At 34.3% G+C, this 21,336-nt stretch overlaps 1 protein-coding gene and 1 long non-coding RNA gene across 2 annotated transcripts in view; one reads left to right on the top strand and one right to left on the bottom strand.

Annotated features, from left to right (window-relative positions):
* Positions 1-5,760, top strand: part of LOC117326584 — a 62,307-nt gene extending 56,547 nt beyond the window's left edge. The window contains exons 67-72 of the mRNA XM_033883342.1: positions 169-407; positions 660-720; positions 1,204-1,348; positions 2,032-2,123; positions 3,382-3,496; positions 4,857-5,760. Coding sequence (XP_033739233.1) covers positions 169-407; positions 660-720; positions 1,204-1,348; positions 2,032-2,123; positions 3,382-3,496; positions 4,857-5,036 — 832 coding nt within the window. The 3' untranslated portion in view covers positions 5,037-5,760. The remainder of the gene's footprint in view (positions 1-168; positions 408-659; positions 721-1,203; positions 1,349-2,031; positions 2,124-3,381; positions 3,497-4,856) is intronic.
* Positions 5,761-11,302: 5,542 nt separating this feature from the next.
* On the bottom strand, positions 11,303-14,401 carry LOC117326274. Its single transcript, XR_004532456.1, has 2 exons — positions 14,168-14,401; positions 11,303-13,687 (listed from the first exon to the last, which is right to left on the bottom strand). It is a non-coding gene; the product is annotated as an uncharacterized LOC117326274 (long non-coding RNA).
* Positions 14,402-21,336: the final 6,935 nt, after the last annotated feature.

The raw sequence follows: 21,336 nt of genomic DNA, 5'->3' as shown, positions 1-21,336 counted from the left end.
CATAAACTTTCACTTTGAATTAAAAACAATAAATTTAATTAGTACTGTAATGAATTGCGTTTCAAAGGGAATGCCTTTCTGGACATTTGATTAAGAACCAACAGTATGTCTTTCTAACTATAAAATCTGTATATCCAAACTAAGGTTGATTATTTTACCTCTTTAAAGCCATGAGATTAGTCCTCTGGAGTACACCGTCGCTTTGAACCAGGAGGAACCAAGCTCCATGTTTTTGGACACACCATCAGACAAGGATGTCAGTGATGGACTCTCGCCTGCAGGAACAGGACTGTGTATGTGTCGGCCACGTCTGGCTGCACAGCTTAAGGTCAAAGGTCAGGTCAGTGAGAATGACAAAGACAAGGTCACGGATGCTGTTAAGGAGGCCTTCCTGAAGAAAAATCCAGGTATCAATAACAATGCTACTCCGAACATTAAAGAGGAATATATAATTCATCACAATGAAATAATTAATTGGATTTTATTTTGTTGACAGTTAGTCTAGTTACACAATTTCAATTGGGATTTTTTTTTAATTTGCTTAATCATAATAACACTACAGCAAGTTCTTGATTACCTTACCCACCAACAAATTCAGCAACTGCACGTGTTCACATATTGGTTATAAATGTGTATATCACTTTGATTTTTATTTACAGACCTGGATGATAAAGACCTAGGAATTGAGTTGTCAATTACGAATGTCACAGACCCTACAGGGTAAGCTTTGGTGACTTCAATGCAATAAATAATAAAATAAAATTAGTCCCGCGTTTGACAGGAGACGGGGAATATAAGTTGTGTCCCTTGTCCCTTTGCACTTTATCTTGTCCACCTGTCGCAGGAACTGCATACTGGGGACATGGGTTGATCTTAGTGAGGGAATGTTATCATTTATGAAATGTTTATCACTCTTTCCTACATTTCAACTTTTGAGTTACAGAGAGAATAATGGCGCATTCTCGGCACATAATTTAAAATTCCGCGTGGGACCGTTATTTGCTTAATTGTCTGCTTGAATAAATGTATGATCATTTTATCTCCAAGAAATATACCATATACTTTGAAGGAGAAAGGCTTCAAATGCTTACAACGGAGCATAATATACAGTCAACTCAAATGCTACATTTATTCATTTTTGAAGAAAAAAAAAAATATCGTTATGTATGGATAGAGTAAAAGCATATATTTAAATTGAAACAGGAAACGCTCCTCAGATGTGGACTACATTGTGACGCGGAAGGATAATGGAGAAGTTGAGGAATTAATACGTCCCAATGAGGCTCAGTTAACCTCCGACATACAATCAATGTACTCTAAAATGGTGAAAGTTGATGAGGAAGACAAGGTAAGGGGCAATAACTGTTGATACGTTTAGTATCAGCATATGCATGATATGCAATATGAAAACATGAAATGTATATAAGATTTATCTCCCCTTGACAAATGTATTTCAATTTTGACATGCTTCTTTGCTCCAGGGTATTTTAGCTCTTCCGGTCTAAAAATGGTGCATTGTCCAGTGTACAAATTTGCATAACTTGAACGCCTCCTGAATGAATAATACACCACTTGACCTGAAAGCCCTCTATAGAGAATAGCACATGGTCCATGGTTCCCCTTAATTAAATTAAATTCCAGTTGACATTCAAGATGGGTCTCCATGCACATTTTACATCTATACAATTGTATTATTGTTTATCCATCTTTATATGGGAAGAGGTATCAGACAAGAACAATAATTTGTAAAAGGGCTACATGCAAGAAGACACATTTTGTCCTTTTACACCATATCATGTGGCCAGTTTTCGTATCCGTCGTTCAGACAATAAAGAAACTTTGCAAGGGCATTGCATAATGTGATAGAGCTTTTTTTACAGGCTCAATAAAAAAAAATAAAAACAATTATAATTTTTTTTTAAATAAGAAATTTAGAGTTTATATTGACATATATTTTACAAATTCTTGATACAAGTCTTATTTTGCATTGACCTCCACACAAATATTCATGTAAATTTATATCTTATTTAGGACGATTGGATCATACCAGTGGCAGTGGCCTGTGGCGTCTTCGGATTTATCCTCCTTGTAATCATCGTCTGCTATGTAATGTATATAAGACGGTAAGACGAATGTTTCATTTCAAAATATAATATTTAAATAAAGAATGGATATTGAGCAACTCAAAAAACCAGTCTGCATAAGCCCTGTGCCTTATGATAAGATGAACAACGAGGCGGGGGGGTTGGTTGGTTGGTTGGTTGGTTGGTTGGGGGGGGGGGGGGGGGGGGGGGGGGGGGGGGAAACAACAAAAGAAAGAACAAGACAAAAACAAAACAAAAAAGAAATAGAAAAGAAAAGAAAAAAAAACACCACTTTTAACCAGAAAATTATAATTTAATACTGTTAGATAATAGAAAAAGAACAAAGAGAGTATCGACAATGAAACGAATACATAACTGTAACTACAAATCAACAAAACCAGGGCAAAATACAGATTTGCATGGAAACTTTTGTACAAGTACAGGAAGTATAAGACCATGAGTTTCGAAGAGGAAGCGTCTTCTGCTTCGTTGATGGCAACAGTCATGGAAATCAGAGGGGGTTAAGTCATATTTTAAAAATGAAATCCTGGGTGGTGGTAACGCAACCACTAAGCATGTCAAGTGGAATTATGAATACGAAATCGTGGAAATATCGAATCAATTGAAGTGGAAGAACTATAGCATGAATATTTCATAGCTATCTTTTATTAAAATATGTTGTATGTCCTATCATGATTTTTTTTATTGTATCCATTGTAATTTGGGTTTAGATTAATAGAATCTTTCACCCCTTTAAATTCCCAAGCACGAGGCTTGCCGAGTGTTTGGGAACTTAACTATCTATCCCCGAGGGTCGAGATCCTCCTCTCATCCCAAAAAGGGGTGAATGATTATTTTTCTCTTACCCTGTTTTCCAATCGTAGTGTGAACCGAATCCAAACGTATGTAAACAAAAACACGTAGAGGGTGGATGACTGTTGTGATAAGGCTGCAGCAGACGTTGTACTCCTTACGATGTTGATTTCATACAAAACATAATTCCAATAAGCTTGTCAAAAAGGACACCAAACACTCCGCTAACTCTAATAATTAATACTTATTTTAATTTCTTTTGTGAATAATACTGATATTAACACTCAAACGTTCCGGGACATGTCATAGTGAGGTTACCCTATCGAGAATAAGAGCATTTTCAAAGAACATGTAGCTCGTCTTTTCCCTAGGGTGAGATAAGAAAATCTCACCCGGTAAAACTGTGGATATCTCTGTCCAGGGTAAGAGAATTGTATTTCACAACCCGAAATGTGACAATTGATCTCCATTGTTTGGTTTGCAGACACCGGAAGAAAGGAGATCTTATCAAGCAAGAAGATGATGTCAGAAACAGGAACTCCTTTGACAAGGAACATTTTAGTGACCCGGCCATGTACGACGACCAAGGCCCCTTTAAAGTATGACAACCCTGCATACGAAAATAAACTCTATACATGACAGACACAACCAAATAGACAGTTAAACCACACTGAAATGCTGTTGTAAATGTTTTATTGTTGAGGAGAGTCATTGTATTTTTGCGTATTCTGACTCATCGTTTCATAATAATGTACCAAATGATGTGAAATCTAGGAAATGTTTTATTTTATATATAAAAGACTTTATTTTAAAATTATTTCATATGTTGATATGAAAGTCGATGATGACTCTTGTTAAGCAAAGAAACCTTCTTTACATGTATCATTTGGTCATGGATAAGGTGTGTTTATGGCAGTTGTGTTGAACAGACAATGTAACGTTAACATTGCCGAATGGATCAGCGTTGTATGCGTATTTATTCATGAGATTTCCAGACTTAAACATGAGTATCTATTCTCTTATTGTCTTAGACAATGAAAATGTATATACTTAACGTAAAACTAGAAGTATGATCTAAAACTGTAAAGTCAATTAATTTAAAACTATTTTGTTTTCATGGTGAGGTATTTCTTGCCATCAGGGTATTGTAGAATATGATTTTGTAAAAATATATTATGCTGGTTAGTCAAGTTTTCAAGCTTTATGTATGCAGCCTATAATGGTATGATTCATAACTGTCGATATTGTTATTATGCAATAATGTCAGATACATCTTTTCAATGTAATGTATTCTGCACTGTCTATTTTATTATGAAATGATATCTTAATATTTGTTTTCAATCTGCATTGATTAAGTTGGTTTCATGGTTTGTCGATTAGATTTCTACCACAATACGATGTGTTGTTCCACTCTCAAGCCATATTGTATAAATGTCCCAACTGTTGGATATATATATATTTATATTCCGCTAGTGGAATATGACCTTACGGTCTTCTGATTGGTCAAGAATCCGAACTTTGACCGGAGCCTCAATTGTTATTGACATCGTCAATAATCGAATGACGTCACAAAACCGAGACCCGGCCGTCACCTGTACACCTTATTTGTATACTCGAAATAAGAATTGGCCACGTTTCCCTTTGATTCAAGCCGATATTATTGTGGTAGAAACAAGTTACACATCTCGAAATGTTTGGATATGGAATGTATTTCATACTCGCAAGTTATTTTTTAAAAGTTACAAAAGACACGAGCTTTTAAATTTTAAAAAATAAGTTCCTGATGTAAAATAAATTCCATGTCCAACAACCACTGGTCGTGTAACCTCTATATATCTGATGCTTCAGAGTTCCAGCTAATGAAGTTTGACTGTATTTATGCAGTGCATATATGTAACTGTTGTACCTATATTTTTAAAAAGAAATCCTTTCTTTTTTTCTTTGAACGATTTTCAACAGACGGACCAGTATGAAGCAAACCGACTGGTAGGAAGATCTGGCATGTTATTTTATTTTAGCTCAAATAGTGTGAGGGAGGACGTCTGTATCAGCTTTTGTAACAAAATCTGCCTAACGGAAACAATGCTTTCTGTCTGTGGTTTTATACTCTATAGAACAATTAGTAGCCCAGTTTTATAAATTAGTAATTAATGGTTAGTATATGCCATTATATATATGTAAAGCTGACAATTCACTTACAAGCATGTACAGTAATATGTTTCTATATAATCATTATGTATATATATATAATATTTTGCTAGTTATTCTTATGCAATCATTTATTATGGAAAAGTTGAGTCAAGAAATTTCATTATTTTCTGTTTAGAAATTTCCTATGCTTCAGTAGGTTTCAGATCAGAAAAAAATAATTTCGTTTACATAGATAAACCGATTTGTCAATCTTTAAAATATACCATTTCATAAAAAAAATGTTTGTCAATGATGACTGAAAGCTAAATATTTATAACCCAACCATCTGGATCGCGATGAAACGAATGCAGCTCATAATCTTTAATATGTTCAGCTTCAAGGAGTAATTCTTTAGCTTTAGTTTGTGATCTATTTAGCTGTAGTTCGTTCCTGGTAACGCTAACTTATAAAGAATTAGTGATTCCTCTGCCATCGTGAACTGCTGCTGTTTTCGAGATTGCCTTTCTGTTTGGAATTGTGGTATTAAGTTTCCTCTGGATGTGGAACTATCTTATATATTACCTATTTGTATATTTGTATATTTGTATACCATAAACAGACTACAAAATGTATATGGAGCTGTAAATGTATCAGATCATTATATGTATATTAACTTCATTCATTGTTTATTGAAATCCATGTACATAATCCCCCCCCCCCCCCCCCCCCCCCCCCCCCCGCGCCCGTCATATACACATAATATTTCATCTCAAAATTCATCGTTACTGATTAAGTTAAATAATTGATTTATTTACTCACCTGTCCAAATGTTTAGTGAGATAATGTTCTAATGTGGCCCCCATTATCAGTCAATCTAGTGTCAGCTTTCCCCCTTAAATTACTTCTAGACAAATATCGAAATTCGTAATGTATAGTTTTTGAAGCAAAATTTTTTCTGTTATATATAATTTTTAAAGAAATTATTTTCTTTATATAACAGGGGTTATTTGAAAAACAATAACCTTTTCAAGAACGATTCTATATCAATTGTGTTCGCCATACGTAGCTAAGTTCATGAAAGCTAGATGGTCGATGCAGGCCCATTTGGCCTCTTCGATTTTTGTGTACGATGACATATTCTGCAGGTATGTTTTCCTCATTAAGAAATGTATTACGCAAATCTGCTTCGAGGAGGCCAGTCTGCTAGTCTGGTAATTGTATACCTTCAAATGACGAGCCTACCCAGCCAAATCTGTTTTAATACTATATTGCTTTAGTTAGTGTGGTCAGATTCTGACCTATATTTATTTTAAAGCATATAATTGACAGAGTGGTTTAAAGAAATCCGTATTCTCCTGATCTGAAGTAATATGGGTATTTATTAATTAATTTTAGATCAATGAATAACATGTCAACAGATTCGTTCATCCGTCTTTCATTACAATGCATTAACCTTGCTCAGCATTATTCGAAATATCATATATTTTTATTCCAACCATCACTACTAACAAATATAATAGATTTCACCTTTTTATTATTGACCTTATTAAGAGCAATGCTATCGACATCAGTTGATGGTTGCTATAATTACCTAACAAAAAGTTATTTATGTAGGTGATAATGATATATTATCACAATACTAAGTATGCATAAAAGTTATGTTTTCGTGGAAATCCATGTTTGAATGGAGTGTCTGTCCACCTTTCCACTGTTGTTGATAAATGTCTGTCACAAATATAGACAAACCAGAATGACCTGTCGCGTTGACCTTTTAGTGGAATAGTGGGTAGTTTCATTTCTGCAGAGGTGTGTTAACAAAACATGTTGATTAGGAATACTATTGTGTCCAGTAGGGTGCTGTTTTGGACCATTCGTTTTTGTTACAAATTTTATATTGACAACACAGGGATTGTATAATTTATTTTTGATGCATGGTTTACACATATTCAAGTAACTATGTGATCAATTGTTCACATGTTAACAGTTTTGTAACTAAATATAGACCAGTATAGATACAAATGATACAGCTGATGATAATGTTTGTTACATTATAAACAACTAACAGATATACATGTATATATACAAAGCACCTATTTCCCCTAAATGACTATAGACTCGTCTGTAGTCAATATGCTAATCACAGTTCAACACGACAGGTCATCCTGGTAGGCCCAGTTGTTCAAAAGGTGATTAGGATAATCTCATTTAAACAACAATTTTTAAATCCTGATATAACAATTTCTGGTAGAGCTAACTTGACAAAACTTTATGCAACTCTGTAATTTTTAATTCTCTTCCAACTGGCATAATTTAAAGATGATATACTCACAGGTTTTGCAACAAATGAGAAATGAAATTTTCACTAATCAAGTGATAAGCTAATCACCTTTTGAACAACTGGGCCCTGGTCAGACTATACTATGTAAATGATATTTGGTGAGAACAATGACCAACTTCGGCTACAATTTTATCATTCAATAGGTATCACGTGTCTCTCCAGATCGCCTTCCTATAATAACTTTCGAAATTTAATGATGATTTCATTTAAAATCTCCCTTTTTCTCTCGTTATCCTGTGTGAGTTCAGTTGTTACTGGAGTTTGTTCAGGATTGCCCTTTTCCTTTTTCCATTTTGTGTTTCCATAGATTGGCGGATGCAGACACTTCGTGGCCGGAATTTTATGGGCATTTTACCATTATACACATTGATATACTGTTTACGTGGAAATTTACGCGAGGGGGAACTTTACGCTAGTTACGCAGTGTCCTTTTGATCGCAAAAAATCCCCCACGCGTATTATTTTGATATCAATTTGCATTATCTCAAACTACAAACCATAGTGGATCGATCGCGAAAACTACCCCAATGCGTATAGTTTACATATCGAAATCGCGAAATTAAACCCCGCAAAAATTACCACATTTACAGTATCACTTTAGAACGATTTATTGCAAGTCTTTGAGTAGTGAATGGTTGTATATACAAGACTGCGATAAGGATGATATGAAATTAACATTAAGACCTCGCGTGAAAAAATGTGTCATATGAAAGTACAAATGTATATGTTAGCCGTATGTAAAATAGAATTGTAACACACATTGGCTGTGCAGGTCGAGAAGACAAGGTTTATGACTCAAAATAAGTTGTTTTGTTTTACTTGTGTTGTTTATATTTTATAATATGTATAAAGATATTTCTTTACTATCCAAATTACGTTCTTTGATGTTGAATTTGCACCTTCGTGGAAGGCACGAGCTTGACTTTACTATACCACAGGGTGTTAATGATTGATATTGAGTCTTTTAAGATAATACATACAAGGTATAGGTTAACATTTGATCGTATTGACAGTGTATACAAGGTACCAATTAATATTTGAAATTAATGCCATTGTATGCAATGTATAAATAAACATTTGATCTTAATGACAGTGTATACAATGTATAAATTAGTATTTGATTTTAATGACAGTGTATACAATGTATAGATAAACATTTGATTTTAATGATAAAGTATACAATGTATAAATTAGCATTTGATTTTAATGTCAGTGTATACAATGTATAAATTAGCATTTGATTTTAATGTCAGTGTATACAATGTATAAATAAACATTTGATCTTAATGTCAGTGTATACAATGTATAAATAAACATTTGATCTTAATGACAGTGTATACAATGTATAAATTAGCATTTGATTTTAATGTCAGTGTATACAATGTATAAATTAGCATTTGATTTTAATGTCAGTGTATACAATGTATAAATAAACATTTGATCTTAATGTCAGTGTATACAATGTATAAATAAACATTTGATCTTAATGTCAGTGTATACAATGTATAAATAAACATTTGATCTTAATGACAGTGTATACAATGTATAAATAGACATTTGATCTTCATGTCAGTGTATACAATTTATAAATTAGCATTTGATCTTAATGTCAGTGTATATAATGTATAAATAGACATTTGATCTTAATGACAGTGTATACAATGTATAAATAAACATTTGATCTTAATGTCAGTGTATACAATGTATAAATAAACATTTGATCTTAATGACAATGTATACAATGTATAAATTAGCATTTGATTTTAATGATAAAGTAAACAATGTATAAATTAGCATTTGATTTTAATGTCAGTGTATACAATGTATAAATTAGCATTTGATTTTAATGATAAAGTATACAATGTATAACTTAATATTTCATATTAATGACAGTGTAAACAAAGTGTAAATTGAGGATTATGATATGTAGTATTATTGTTATAATGTATACACAAATTAAATACATATTTTGTTATATATCAACACGTTATTTTAACAAGAGATCTGAATGATAATGTATACAATGTATACATGAACTCGTGATCATAATGATAGCATTACATTGTTTTTGTTAACAGGAGATCTCAATTACAATGTCTACAATGTTAATAAAGTAATTTCATTTGCGCTGCTTGCCATACATACCTTGCGATGAGGTGTTGAGATAATGTATGTACATTTCTATTAGTTGTACTTGTTAATGATAAATGCATTGTTCTAAGTCATTTGTTATATTGTTTAAGTACAGAATATATGTAAGGAAATATATAATTCATATAGTTTTCCACTCATAATTTAATAAATAAATATAAAACTGCATTTGTGTATCTTAAGTTTATCACACAAATAAAATCAAGGCGCAAAATACAGTTTTGTAATGAGATTCTGTTCTGGAAATATTTCCAATTTTCTTTCAATCTTCTCAAAATAATGTAGATTTTGTGAAAAGACAAATGATATGTTGAGTTCAATAAGGCACAAGCCTGCAAGTTATGAATTAATTGAAAATGAAAGCGAAAGTAGTAACTATATATATGTCAGTTCGGATTTGGTCCGAAACCGTAACGGCTAGCATACCCTGATGACGTCAGGAAAGACATCTTCGGATATCCTCGGTTGATTGCCCTATACGCTACACTTATGACATTGTTGTACTTATAAAGTAGTGCAGCGTATGGCAATAAACCGTTGATATATATCAGACGATGCAGTAAAGGGCGACCAGAGAACAGGTGTCTTGGTCAATGACACAAGGGTGGAATGTTTTAATTTGTTCTATGTAAACAGAGACATATATATCACAACATACGATGATATATATATGTTTTTGATGTAAACAAAATGCATTTTAATGATATGGACAATGAAATTGTAACCAGTCAACAGAAACAGAGTGTTAAACACCACCGCATTCCTTACTGACAATCGATTAAAAGTAAGTACAACAGTTGTGTTATAAATAATACATTTTGGTAAACAAATGGTTGTGATGGATGCCAATTTTATTACTTCATTATCAAGTTGTTGAATTTGTTTTCGGGCGTGTACGAAAACCTTGTGATCCCGTCTGTTTTGTTTGTTGAACGTCCTATTAACAGCTAGGGTCATTTAAGGACGTGCCAGGTTTTGGAGGTGGAGGAAAGCCGGAGTAGCCGGAGAAAAATCACCGGCCTACGGTCAGTACCTGGCAACTGTCCCCACGTAGGTTTCGAACTCGCAACCCAGAGGTGGATAAAGTGTCGGGACACCTTAACCACTCGGCCACCGCGGCCCCTTTGTTTTCGGGCTTGTACGAAAACCTTGTGAAGAAGAGAGAAAAAAAGCTATAAATGTCTATTAAATGAGAACGTAAGATCATTTAATTTGCGCGTTCTTCCCAATCAATTAATAGAACAGCGATCCTTAACTTTAGTAAATTTCTTAATTTGAGGTTGTCCTTAGGTAAGCATAAATAGGTCTCGATTATGAAATTTTCCTTAAATTCTGTGATATTCTCAATGGTAAATATAAGTAAGGCCTAAGGTAAGCGTAAGTAGGTCTCAGTTATGAAATTTTCCTTAAATTCTGAGATATTCTCCATGGTAAATATAAGTAGGGAATAGCAATCGTATCAATTTATTAATTTTGTAAATTATTTTACCTTATGAAGATAAACATAACGTTATAAAATTCACATACATGTATCTGTGTTATTACTTCCCTTATATGTGTTGTTTCCTTCGGTGTCAGGAATAGGTCAATACGTTACATATTTAGCCTTTCTACACAATTTCTCCATAATACGACCGTGTATGTATCAGTAATGCTACTTTCCCTGATTCAGAGGCTGCGCGACATATGGTGGGTGGTTTACATGTCACCAGGTGGCGCGCTCCAGGCGAAAGTATTTCATATTGAACACCGCAAGCAATCGCAGGGATCAGAATGACAAAACAGGTTTACAATCTATCCTTTTAATGATCAACATATTGATACATTTCTATGCCAGACAATTTTGAATTAGATTTTTTTTTTCTAATTACGTACAACGATAAGTGGTTATTGCAAGTTAAATATAGCGTTGTGTAACACACCGTTAAATACTCACATACATACAATACATATATCCTATTGTGTTATTTGCTTTGTGTATCGTGTGTACTAAGCTGTATATAACAATGGCCAATTGTATGTAACAGTGGTTCAGCGTTTATGATAACGAGGAAGCCCCGTATTTTTAATGCGTACGTTAATTTGCCAAAAATTGGCTATCTTAACGATCAGATAATGTACACAAAAACCTTTGTTTTAACAACATAACTTTTTGCAAAACTACATCATTAATTTGATCGTAAATACGTACATACATTGAGGCCGGTGACTATGAATCTGCGATGTTCCTTTGGTGTTACTACATGTATTTACAAACTGTATACTCTTTTCACTGGGATTGCATGCGATCTCCGCCAAATACAGTACTTTTCTTTTTTAGATATCTTTCTAAATTGCAAAATAAAACATTAAAACTGACATTTAACTCAAAATGGCTCAGTTAATAACTATTTATCCGGGTTATGCAATCAATCGTATATCCACGTCTTTAAAAGCTCATAAAATCATATTAATAGTTTTCCCTTTTACTCGGTCTTTTGAAGAACTGAAGTCTCACTTTTACTTCTTTATTGTTTTTATAAATAATTAAAACTCCTTAGAATTTTACTGCACTACCGTTACAATGAAGTGTTATGACTGGATATCGTCATCTACCATATAACACGTCGTATAGCTTAGCGTGTTCACAATAAGAAAACTTCGGGTGTTTCCGTAGAATTATTTTCGGTAACGGAAAGTACCGACGGTTCCCGATGTCAAAAATAAGCAATTGAAAAAAATCGAATCCAAATTTGGTAAGCCGCTTCTTGCTAAAAATACACTAATTGTAACAAAAATGCGTAAAACATTGCACACGTGGTATAGGCCTAGTAATACCCGGTATATGTAAATAACACAAAGAAATGAAAGCGAGAAATATCTTTAAAATTTGAACTGATTCTACATTTTGAAAACGTTTTCTATTTTGGATAGGAATAAACAATAACAATATTGTGAAAAAACAAAGTGTGTATGCTTCACCTTTATTTATCAGTTTTGTATAAAAATCCTTCTTTTTAATCACCTATATACTTACAATTTATCAGAAATATAGCACCTTGTAAAGATTATATCATCAGAGCTAGTTTATGAAACCTGATCTCCTTTGTCACATATATCTGGAATTAAAATCATTTGGAAATATCGCCTCGCCGAGACAGCTGTTCAATGTGTTTCCGATTTCACAAAATTCACATCTCATTTATAATTCCGGTTTATGGCCATGTGTACATAGCAAGCACATTGCCACTGTACCACACAACACATGCTGTCGTTTGTCTTCCAATTTAAAAAAAGAATGACATCATTATATAACGACGTGTCAGAAGGCAATTATGACAATTTGTGACGGGCAATTGCATTGTTTTGTGACTGACGAATGAATTTATTACAAAAAAAAAAAAAAAAAAATCTAATTGTTCAAAAATATTCCCATGGTACATACAAATACTGTTCACAATTTTGAGCATAAATCTATGTAAACTAGCAGGTAAAATATAAAAATAATGAATTGTATATGAATCATCGTATAATGTATATGATGTTGAATCTTGCCAACCCAAACTTTAATAAAATCAATGAAAGTTCTGAATTGTTAAGAGTCATTGATTTTTCGACGTGAAGTTTGATCCACTCTATTGAACACAGTTACAATGAGCACGGGCCGTTTATAGATTTCCGCGATCAGTTACAATACCCGTTTCCATGGAAACCATAACACGGAAACTAGCCTCGATATCGATTATCTACTAGCAATCCAGCCCCAAGGTTTCCATTGTCGTTATTTATATTGATTCCAAGCGCGTGCTTGACTTGTTTTAAGTAGGATTTTCCAGGATCTTCGGCTCCTACAAGGGTCACAAGGAAGTCCCTATAGTCATAAATCACCAATATCCGTCCTGATTCGTGGTCCTGTCCCAGGACGGAAATACATCCTTTTACGCATGCGAATATACCACAACGTAATGCGAGTTTAAACATGGACATGTTTTGTGTATTGAAAACAACATCTGTTATTGCTTTCACGGCGCTAGGGGGTTCCTCCCAGCTCTCCGACGATTTTAAAATTTCTCCATCGCTGTTTGAAATCAAAATCCTTTGGACATTTGGAATACTGCTCAGTATGTTAAATGCAGTGTTGTGATCCATCTGGTCAGCTGAATCGATGGGTCAGCTTCTCACACCAATCATTCTGTTAACGATGAAATGAAAACACACAAATTAGAACAATAATAACAAAAATGTTGTCCCGTGTTCTCTGCACGAGGGTACTTCACAAAATAACTGCTATGGTATCACTCGACACAATCAAAACGCTCATATTGGACTTTTTCTTAACAATAATATCTACGAAACTTATTTCCTACAAAAATCTTTGTGAACGTCATAATTTACGCAAAAACACATTAAGCTATTAAACAATGGTAATTAATTGCTTGTAAATAGTGCTTCTATACAAAAAAGTAGCAGAAATATTTCATCGATCTATCGGACCATTTTGAAAGAACAATAGACGCAATTTAGCAAATTCAAACATAACAACTGCATACATATATATTTATATGATGAATATAGCTTTAAACAAACTATAAATTCATTCTAACATAGCCTGTCGCTATTGAGTAAATAACCATAGAAATCTGTATATGACTATTCTAAACAGCCTACTCACCTTCTCCGAGTCAGCTATCGATAATATCTGATTCCGAATTCAGATTGCAGATGACTCCCCGGAACTCCGTATCGATCAGACTGTCTGTGTGTCGTCACAATGATGAAATGAACAGCTGTCCGTTACATCGAGCCTATTGACAAGCACGCGTTTTATCCCCTTGAACTTTGTGCTGTTATTTCACGTCACGAGAGAAATATATCACAGAACAGCTTACTTTGAAATAGGATAAGTCAAGTGTGATTTTGACTTTTGGCCTTATTCACGATCGTTCATTTTCTATATACATTAAATGTAAGCTGAAAATACAATGATATATAAACAGTGGTAGCTTTATCTTAGTAAGTATATATATACATATAGACATCCTTATCACCTTTTTACCAAACACCGTGACGTAATGTCTGTGAATCTATCTCGAGATAAGGAGATAGATAGAGATTAAATCTGTGTATGCCTATTTGTAAAACTGTCTTTAAGATAGGACACCTGAGTCGCGAGAGGGGAGGAGGTTTTAGATAGCCACAGAATTTTGTCATTCTACTATAAACAAAAAGCTGCACATAAAACTAAGACAAGAGGATGCTAAAACTGAAAGCCGCTAATGACCTCGTAATGTACTATACTGTTCACCGTAATGATAGTAATTTCTGGACCTCTCCTTCATTTCAAATATATATATACATATATAGAATAAAGTTAAAGTGTCCATTTGTGACGGTAAATACTAATAAAATAAAACGTCATGCAAACACATATCTGCTGTCTCCCTAGTACTTTCGCGGCTACATCGTGCCGCTCTTCAGGGGATTATCTATATATATAGCATAGTTACACAAATGACGAAGGAAGACAACTTTTTTGACTCGTGCCCTGACCGGGCCTCGAACTCGCGATCTAGGGCACCCAATCGCCTAGCCAGAAATACTTGCAACTTATACCGCTGCGCCACATCGGCGTTCTTAAAAAAGAACGTTTCAATGGCGCAATAAATTGAATTGAATTGTACATATATATATATATTTATCCTACCTGCGTTATATAAACTAGTCTGCATACATCTTTCAGATATTCTTTCTATGCCATTTTATGATCATAATTGATTTTAAAATATAGTTTAGCACTCAAGGTTTTTTTTATTTCCTACTTATCTTCAGACTTTAAGTTTTGGCTTCAGACTTCAGTTTCCGTCTAATTATCCGCAAAGTTTACAGCATACAAGTAAGTACGAAGTATGAAATTTGAAGTTTGTGGCGGAGATACTTCTGGCTTTTAACTGAATGAGATCTAATACGTTTTGATGTGGTATTATAGCAGTTTATGAAAAAAAAAAAAAAAAAACAACAACAACGTGACATAAATTTGGAAGGTCAGGCGCAATAGTAATGTGAAAATTGTTTTTCTTACATATAGAACGCAGAAAATTCGTATTACTGTCAGATCAGAATTATGACACAGATCTTTCATTATAAATGATAAGCGATGGAATTGGCTGATACAGCGACATAATAATTACTCAAGAGAAAATATTTCATCAAAGTCGATTTCAACGGGGGATTATATATGATAGGTTAAATCATAAGGATTAAGTTGAATACATGACATATGGGACATTTTTTTTCTTTTAAAATCTGTTTTCAGAAATAGGTACAGAAGACATGCCGTGTTTGGTATTTATTTTGTTTGCGTGTTGATGTTTGCTTATTGGTATTGTACGCGTAGTAACGCGAATACTAGCCCGAGTTTCCTCTGGCCCTGACACCATGTCTGGTGTAGGACATGGTGTCAGGGCCAGAGGAAACTCGGGCTCCGGGAATAAGTACATGTATTTGGTAATAAAGAAAGCCGTTCTCCTCTGGCATCCTCATCCTGTAACATTTGTTTGTCTGTTTGATGGGATTATCGCCCCGTGAACAGCTGCGGTAATTTTGAGGCGCGACCTCCTTGTAGTAGCTGGTGACTACCTAAATGAACAAGATACGGAAAGCTCATCGCATTTCATACAGAACAATTTCGGTGAAGTGTCCTTCCGAAGGACACAACCATGACAGCAGAGACCGGACCGTTTCTCAGCTTCCATGAAACAAGGTGTCATCCTGTTGCTCCCAAAACACAAAACCGCCAAGGGTAGAAGTGTCGAACCACATAACGAGACCTAGCTATAATACATATATGCTGTTAACTTAATTTGATTTAAAAGATTTCGAAATAAGACACTTCTTGTTGACTTGGATCGTTTTTAGTTTCTTTACATACATTTTTTTACATAACGTTGCATACTGTTACATGTACATAATTACATTTTATCTGTATAGCATAATGCTCTCGTTCTGTAAGCCATTCTGTAACGTTCATCTTAATAACTGTAAACTTTAATACGTTTTATTATTAATTTATTGTTTATTTGTGATTAGTTGATTCCATATATTATAGAATGTTTAGAGTAGAGTAAAATAAAGGTTTCATAATATAAGCGAGATCTGGAATGCGGAGTGGGAGAGGGGAGGTAACTCGAGTTATGTTAGGAAGTGTTGGGTTTTGGATGCGGAAGTTGAGGACTGGGTTTATCACAGGAGAGGGTTGGGTTGGGTTGTTTGGTTGGTTGGGGAGGAAGGGGTCAACTTGTTGAATGGGATTTCGTAAGGGATTCTGGTGATGAGTTAACATTTTCATCCTATGAAATATTGTTTGGGTGCAGACGATGTACAGATTATTTTTGTGGGATTTTGTTATATTTTACGTTTTGTGTTTGGGTTTTCTTCGTGTACCGAGTAGTGTATGTACTGGACATTAACTGCGATGGGTCTTACTGTGAGATGAAAACAGAGTTTCCGAGAAAACCTATAATATCGAGTAGGTGGTCTCCAAACCTGTTCACGTCCAACCGGGGAATCAAACCCCGAATGCCTTATTCATGCGATGCTATTTATAGATGTTGAACATAATGTTCTGCTCTAGGTTAAAACTAATAAATAAATTAATAAGTCTCTTATTTACTTTTGACTGCTAGACGACTTTCAAAGATACTACTCTGCATTGAGAACATAAAAGCATCTCAAATCAAATTAGCCGCGAAGGCCAATTCTCTTTAATGCCAGATATATTTCAGGTCATCTATAGGACAGACTGTCGATCTGTCTGCGAGCACACTTAAGCAGTTCGCCAGATTCAGCCCTGGGTGTTTGGTGAAATCTCATCAATATCATAATAAAATTTTTTTTTTTGTTTGGTCATAAAATGTCTATTACCTTCTGAACAATAAACCCGCTAAATTAGCATCAAGTATTGATCTGCGCGCTGAGGGAAGAGAATAGCTTTTAGTTCCATTTAATTACAGCGATTGTTACAACTTTAGAAGTATGGTTGGTTCTTCGTCTGCGAAAGTTGATTTGAATAATTATGAAAGATAGCATAAGATTCATACGTCTATTGGGAATTAAGTTTTTTTTTTTTTTTGCGAACATCTATATTCCAATGATGATTTTGAGGACATTTCACTACACGTTATAGTGTACAAATTTTATTTAAGATGCCTAAACAAAGCACACTTTGGAGAAAATCTAAATTCTATCGTGGCTGTTTATTGTCTCGGGTCATGTATTTTATATACTTTATTCGATTTTGATGTCGAGAGCTCTCGAACATCACACCAGTAGTATGCCGATATATGATGCTCTTGTGAACTCACTCGATCCCCTGTAGCTTTTGATTAAGACATATCCTTCCATTTGACTCTCGTTATCGATTGCCAATATTTATCTATTGAGTTCCCGGAGGAAATAAGAAATCCTTGCCGGACGTACATACAGATGGTTTATGGCGATGTTTGCGTGTAACGACGCGCGGATTGTTGGCGTCAATACGTGTCGACACTGTTGCAATAAAACTCGCCATCTATGTACTGGAAAACAATGGCATCATTACGTCATACATCTGTTTTCATGTTGTTGTTTTTTTTTAAATTATTTTTTGTTTGTTTGTTTTTTGTTTTTTTTGATAAACAGAGATTCGTTTACGAGTCTCAATGCAATACCGAGTTTATTGTCCAAGGTCAATAATCCTACGAGCCTTTCATCGGGGGAGCTTTAAATATCTTTTTGTTCTCGGAGCAGCGAGCATTTTGCTTTTTCGAGATCGCTAGTATCAGTTTTTGACTATGAACAGGCATTTGTCAGAGCCACAAGCTTCATCTGATGCATTAAGAGGTGAAGATAGATCTAAGATTTTAAAGAGGATTTTAAATGAAAACAAGGGATGTTAGCAAAAACCGACATCCACAATCGATGGTTTACTCTCAGAGGAGAACTGATAAGAATTATCAGTTTCACGGGAGTCGGGAGTATTGTTGACCTAATGATGAAGCCTTTTAAAAAAATATCTGATGATCAGCGAACGAAGTTGAACTGTTACATCCTTGGGTAATCGTGATAAAATTATCTTGCTATCGTCACTTAAGTTTTAAAACCTACCATTGTCTGCCATCAGGGCATAGAGAGATACCTTTGGCCTTCATCTCGTCACGATATTTGACTGAGTAAAGTTTGGAAGCATTCTGGAAAGACTTTGAGCTGAAGTACGATCACACGGCGTTTGAAATATATTTGTATATAGGTTAACTTTATTACAATAAGTATTTTGTGGTTAACACATTATTTTTTTAAATTGTATCTCTGCTGCGTCTTAAGCTGCATTGACCACTTAAATTCGGTAGAGATCTTGACCTGTCCAGGATTCTTTCAAACAAATACAATGGCTGTTCATTTTTCAGCCATGATGTAATCGCAGTCAGGGGCATAGACACTACAACAGATTAAGCTTAAGATATATTCACGACTCGGCAGAATCCATTTAGCGTGTATCATGTTCAAATCATTTTGTATTCACTTCGCTTGTCAGCGTTCGGCACATTGCAAGAGACGTCGGCTTATTAGCATGGGGTATCCATAAAATCTGATCAATCCTGTCCGTATAGTGCAGTACAGAGCTCCAGTAAATTTTGAAAGATGAATTTGACAGAAAAGGTATGTATTAACATCAATATTACAGTTATTCTAAACCGATTGCTTTCAAACTTTTAATTACAAGGAAACGCTACAATAGTTGAATTTGGATGGACATCGAGCAGCTGCTCCTAAAGCATCTTCCTGTTCTTATTCTCAAAAAAATAACAAAAACTTAATTGGCCATGTCAGTCGGATATATACTATTGGACTTAATATCAAGGACACTTAGACTCTTCAGCATCAGCAGCTTACCTCGATCTTTAAAAAACAACATAACCACCAGCACGGACAGGTTATAACTAAGCTAGATGATAAGCGTGCTTTTTTCTATTTTCCAATTGCTACTTTTTCCATTTCTAGATGGTAACATCCCTGCTTCCCCAACATACGGTGTCCCAGTTATTCGACATTCAGTGACTTGTTCCCATTATTACGGATTTCCTGACAGATGCCGATTACTGACTGAGATAATTAACAACACAATATTTCGATATTTTGTCAGTGTTCTTTGATGTTTTAATCTGTTTAGATATAAACGTAGCAACGCTCTTTCCACTTTTATCATTATAAACCCTATTAAATAATTCCTTCGTTTTTGCTCATTTACTCTTTAACGTATCCTAATGTTTAGCTGTACGTTTGTATGTTGTTTATTAATAATGATAAACAAGCCAAGTTCTGAATAGGGTATTGTCAGTTTATTTTGATTTATGACCATTCAACTTAAAAAAAAAATCAGTAAAAATTAGAGAGCCTTGACGAACTCCAATATGAATTTGAAAAAGATGTCACAGAATGAGAAAAATGTTTTAGATATAGATATACAATTTATCCAAACTATATTTTCCTTTCCCATTATTTTGAACAATATTCAAATACATGCACCTCATATCAATTGAAACTCCTACAAACTACATTTTTTATACTGCATCTGCATTAAAAGAACAATCTTAGTTAATGAAAGTTTCTTAAATTATGTTTTGCTTTCTTATCGATTTCTTTTTTTATTCCAACTGAAGGAATATTGATGAAACTGGTGTCAGGTTTTATACAAAATACCTAACTAGGTCAAAAATGTTCCTGATTTTCGTTTTTCTAAGACAGCGGCTAAAAGCACTGCAACGGAACTGCACAAATCTATCTAACATTTCGGTAACAAATGTTACAAAAGTGAAACTAATAAAAATGGCCAAGGAAACGTACATGTATATAGGAAAGACCAGAGTTCTATTCAAAGAACGCCGTCCTTATCACACGTACACAGGCGACCTTTAAGATCTTAAATTTAATAAAACATTCAAGATAAATTTGATTACTAAACTACGCCGGGAAGAGGAGGACTGAGAAACAGAGAACTGTGCTCAAATAAAATTGTCAAAATGAAACCTTACAAATTGGTTTTGACTTAAAGATGTTTTAAATCAAATTATTGAATTATAGAATGATCTAAACGTAAATTAAATTATAATAGAGCATTGCTATTGACCACAGAGTCGATACAAATATAGTTAAAACATTGGCCGCGATGTTTGGATCGCCATTTATGTAGAAAGCATCGAGTGATAAGGCGCCTGGAACACAAGAGTAAAATAGACGCCAAATCCCCCAGCAATATTTCCCATCATTATCGATTCTAAACAAGACACCGTCAGCCACAAATAACATCAGTCATCAAAATTTATTTATTTGGGGTTAGCTGTGGGCTGTAATGGTAACGCCAGTTTTATAACAGGCGTAAGTGGCTCATAGACAGTGTTGTATTGTGTAGACGTACATGGACGCAATTCCAACAGCACAATCACGCAATGCGATGGCGGCTGTAGTTAAGCTTATCTTTGTTCTTACAAGTGTTGGAGTATGTCTGGGTGAGTAAAAGTTTCTGTTAATTTTTAAATTTCTTATTGAAAATTATCTTGACTGGTTTTTGGATTGATGTAATGCTTCACCGTTTTCAAAATAACACGTTATGGCCATTTTGTATGGAGTCCATTTAGTAAGATAAAAACGTACAAACGTAAGATAAATGTTTAAAAAATAATGTTTACCAGAGAACGCCATTTTTTTTTGCTAATGAGATCGGTTTGTAGTTGAAATGCTGAAATTTCAAAAAATTTGTGAAACAAACTAGATAAGTATCAAAACAAACGGGGAAGGATCTGACTAATG

The sequence above is a fragment of the Pecten maximus genome, chromosome 4 (genome assembly GCF_902652985.1).
Source record: "Pecten maximus chromosome 4, xPecMax1.1, whole genome shotgun sequence".
Lineage (NCBI taxonomy): Eukaryota > Metazoa > Mollusca > Bivalvia > Pectinida > Pectinidae > Pecten > Pecten maximus.
The sequence above is the reverse complement of the archived record's forward strand: the minus strand, read 5'-3'. Positions and strand labels throughout refer to the sequence as shown.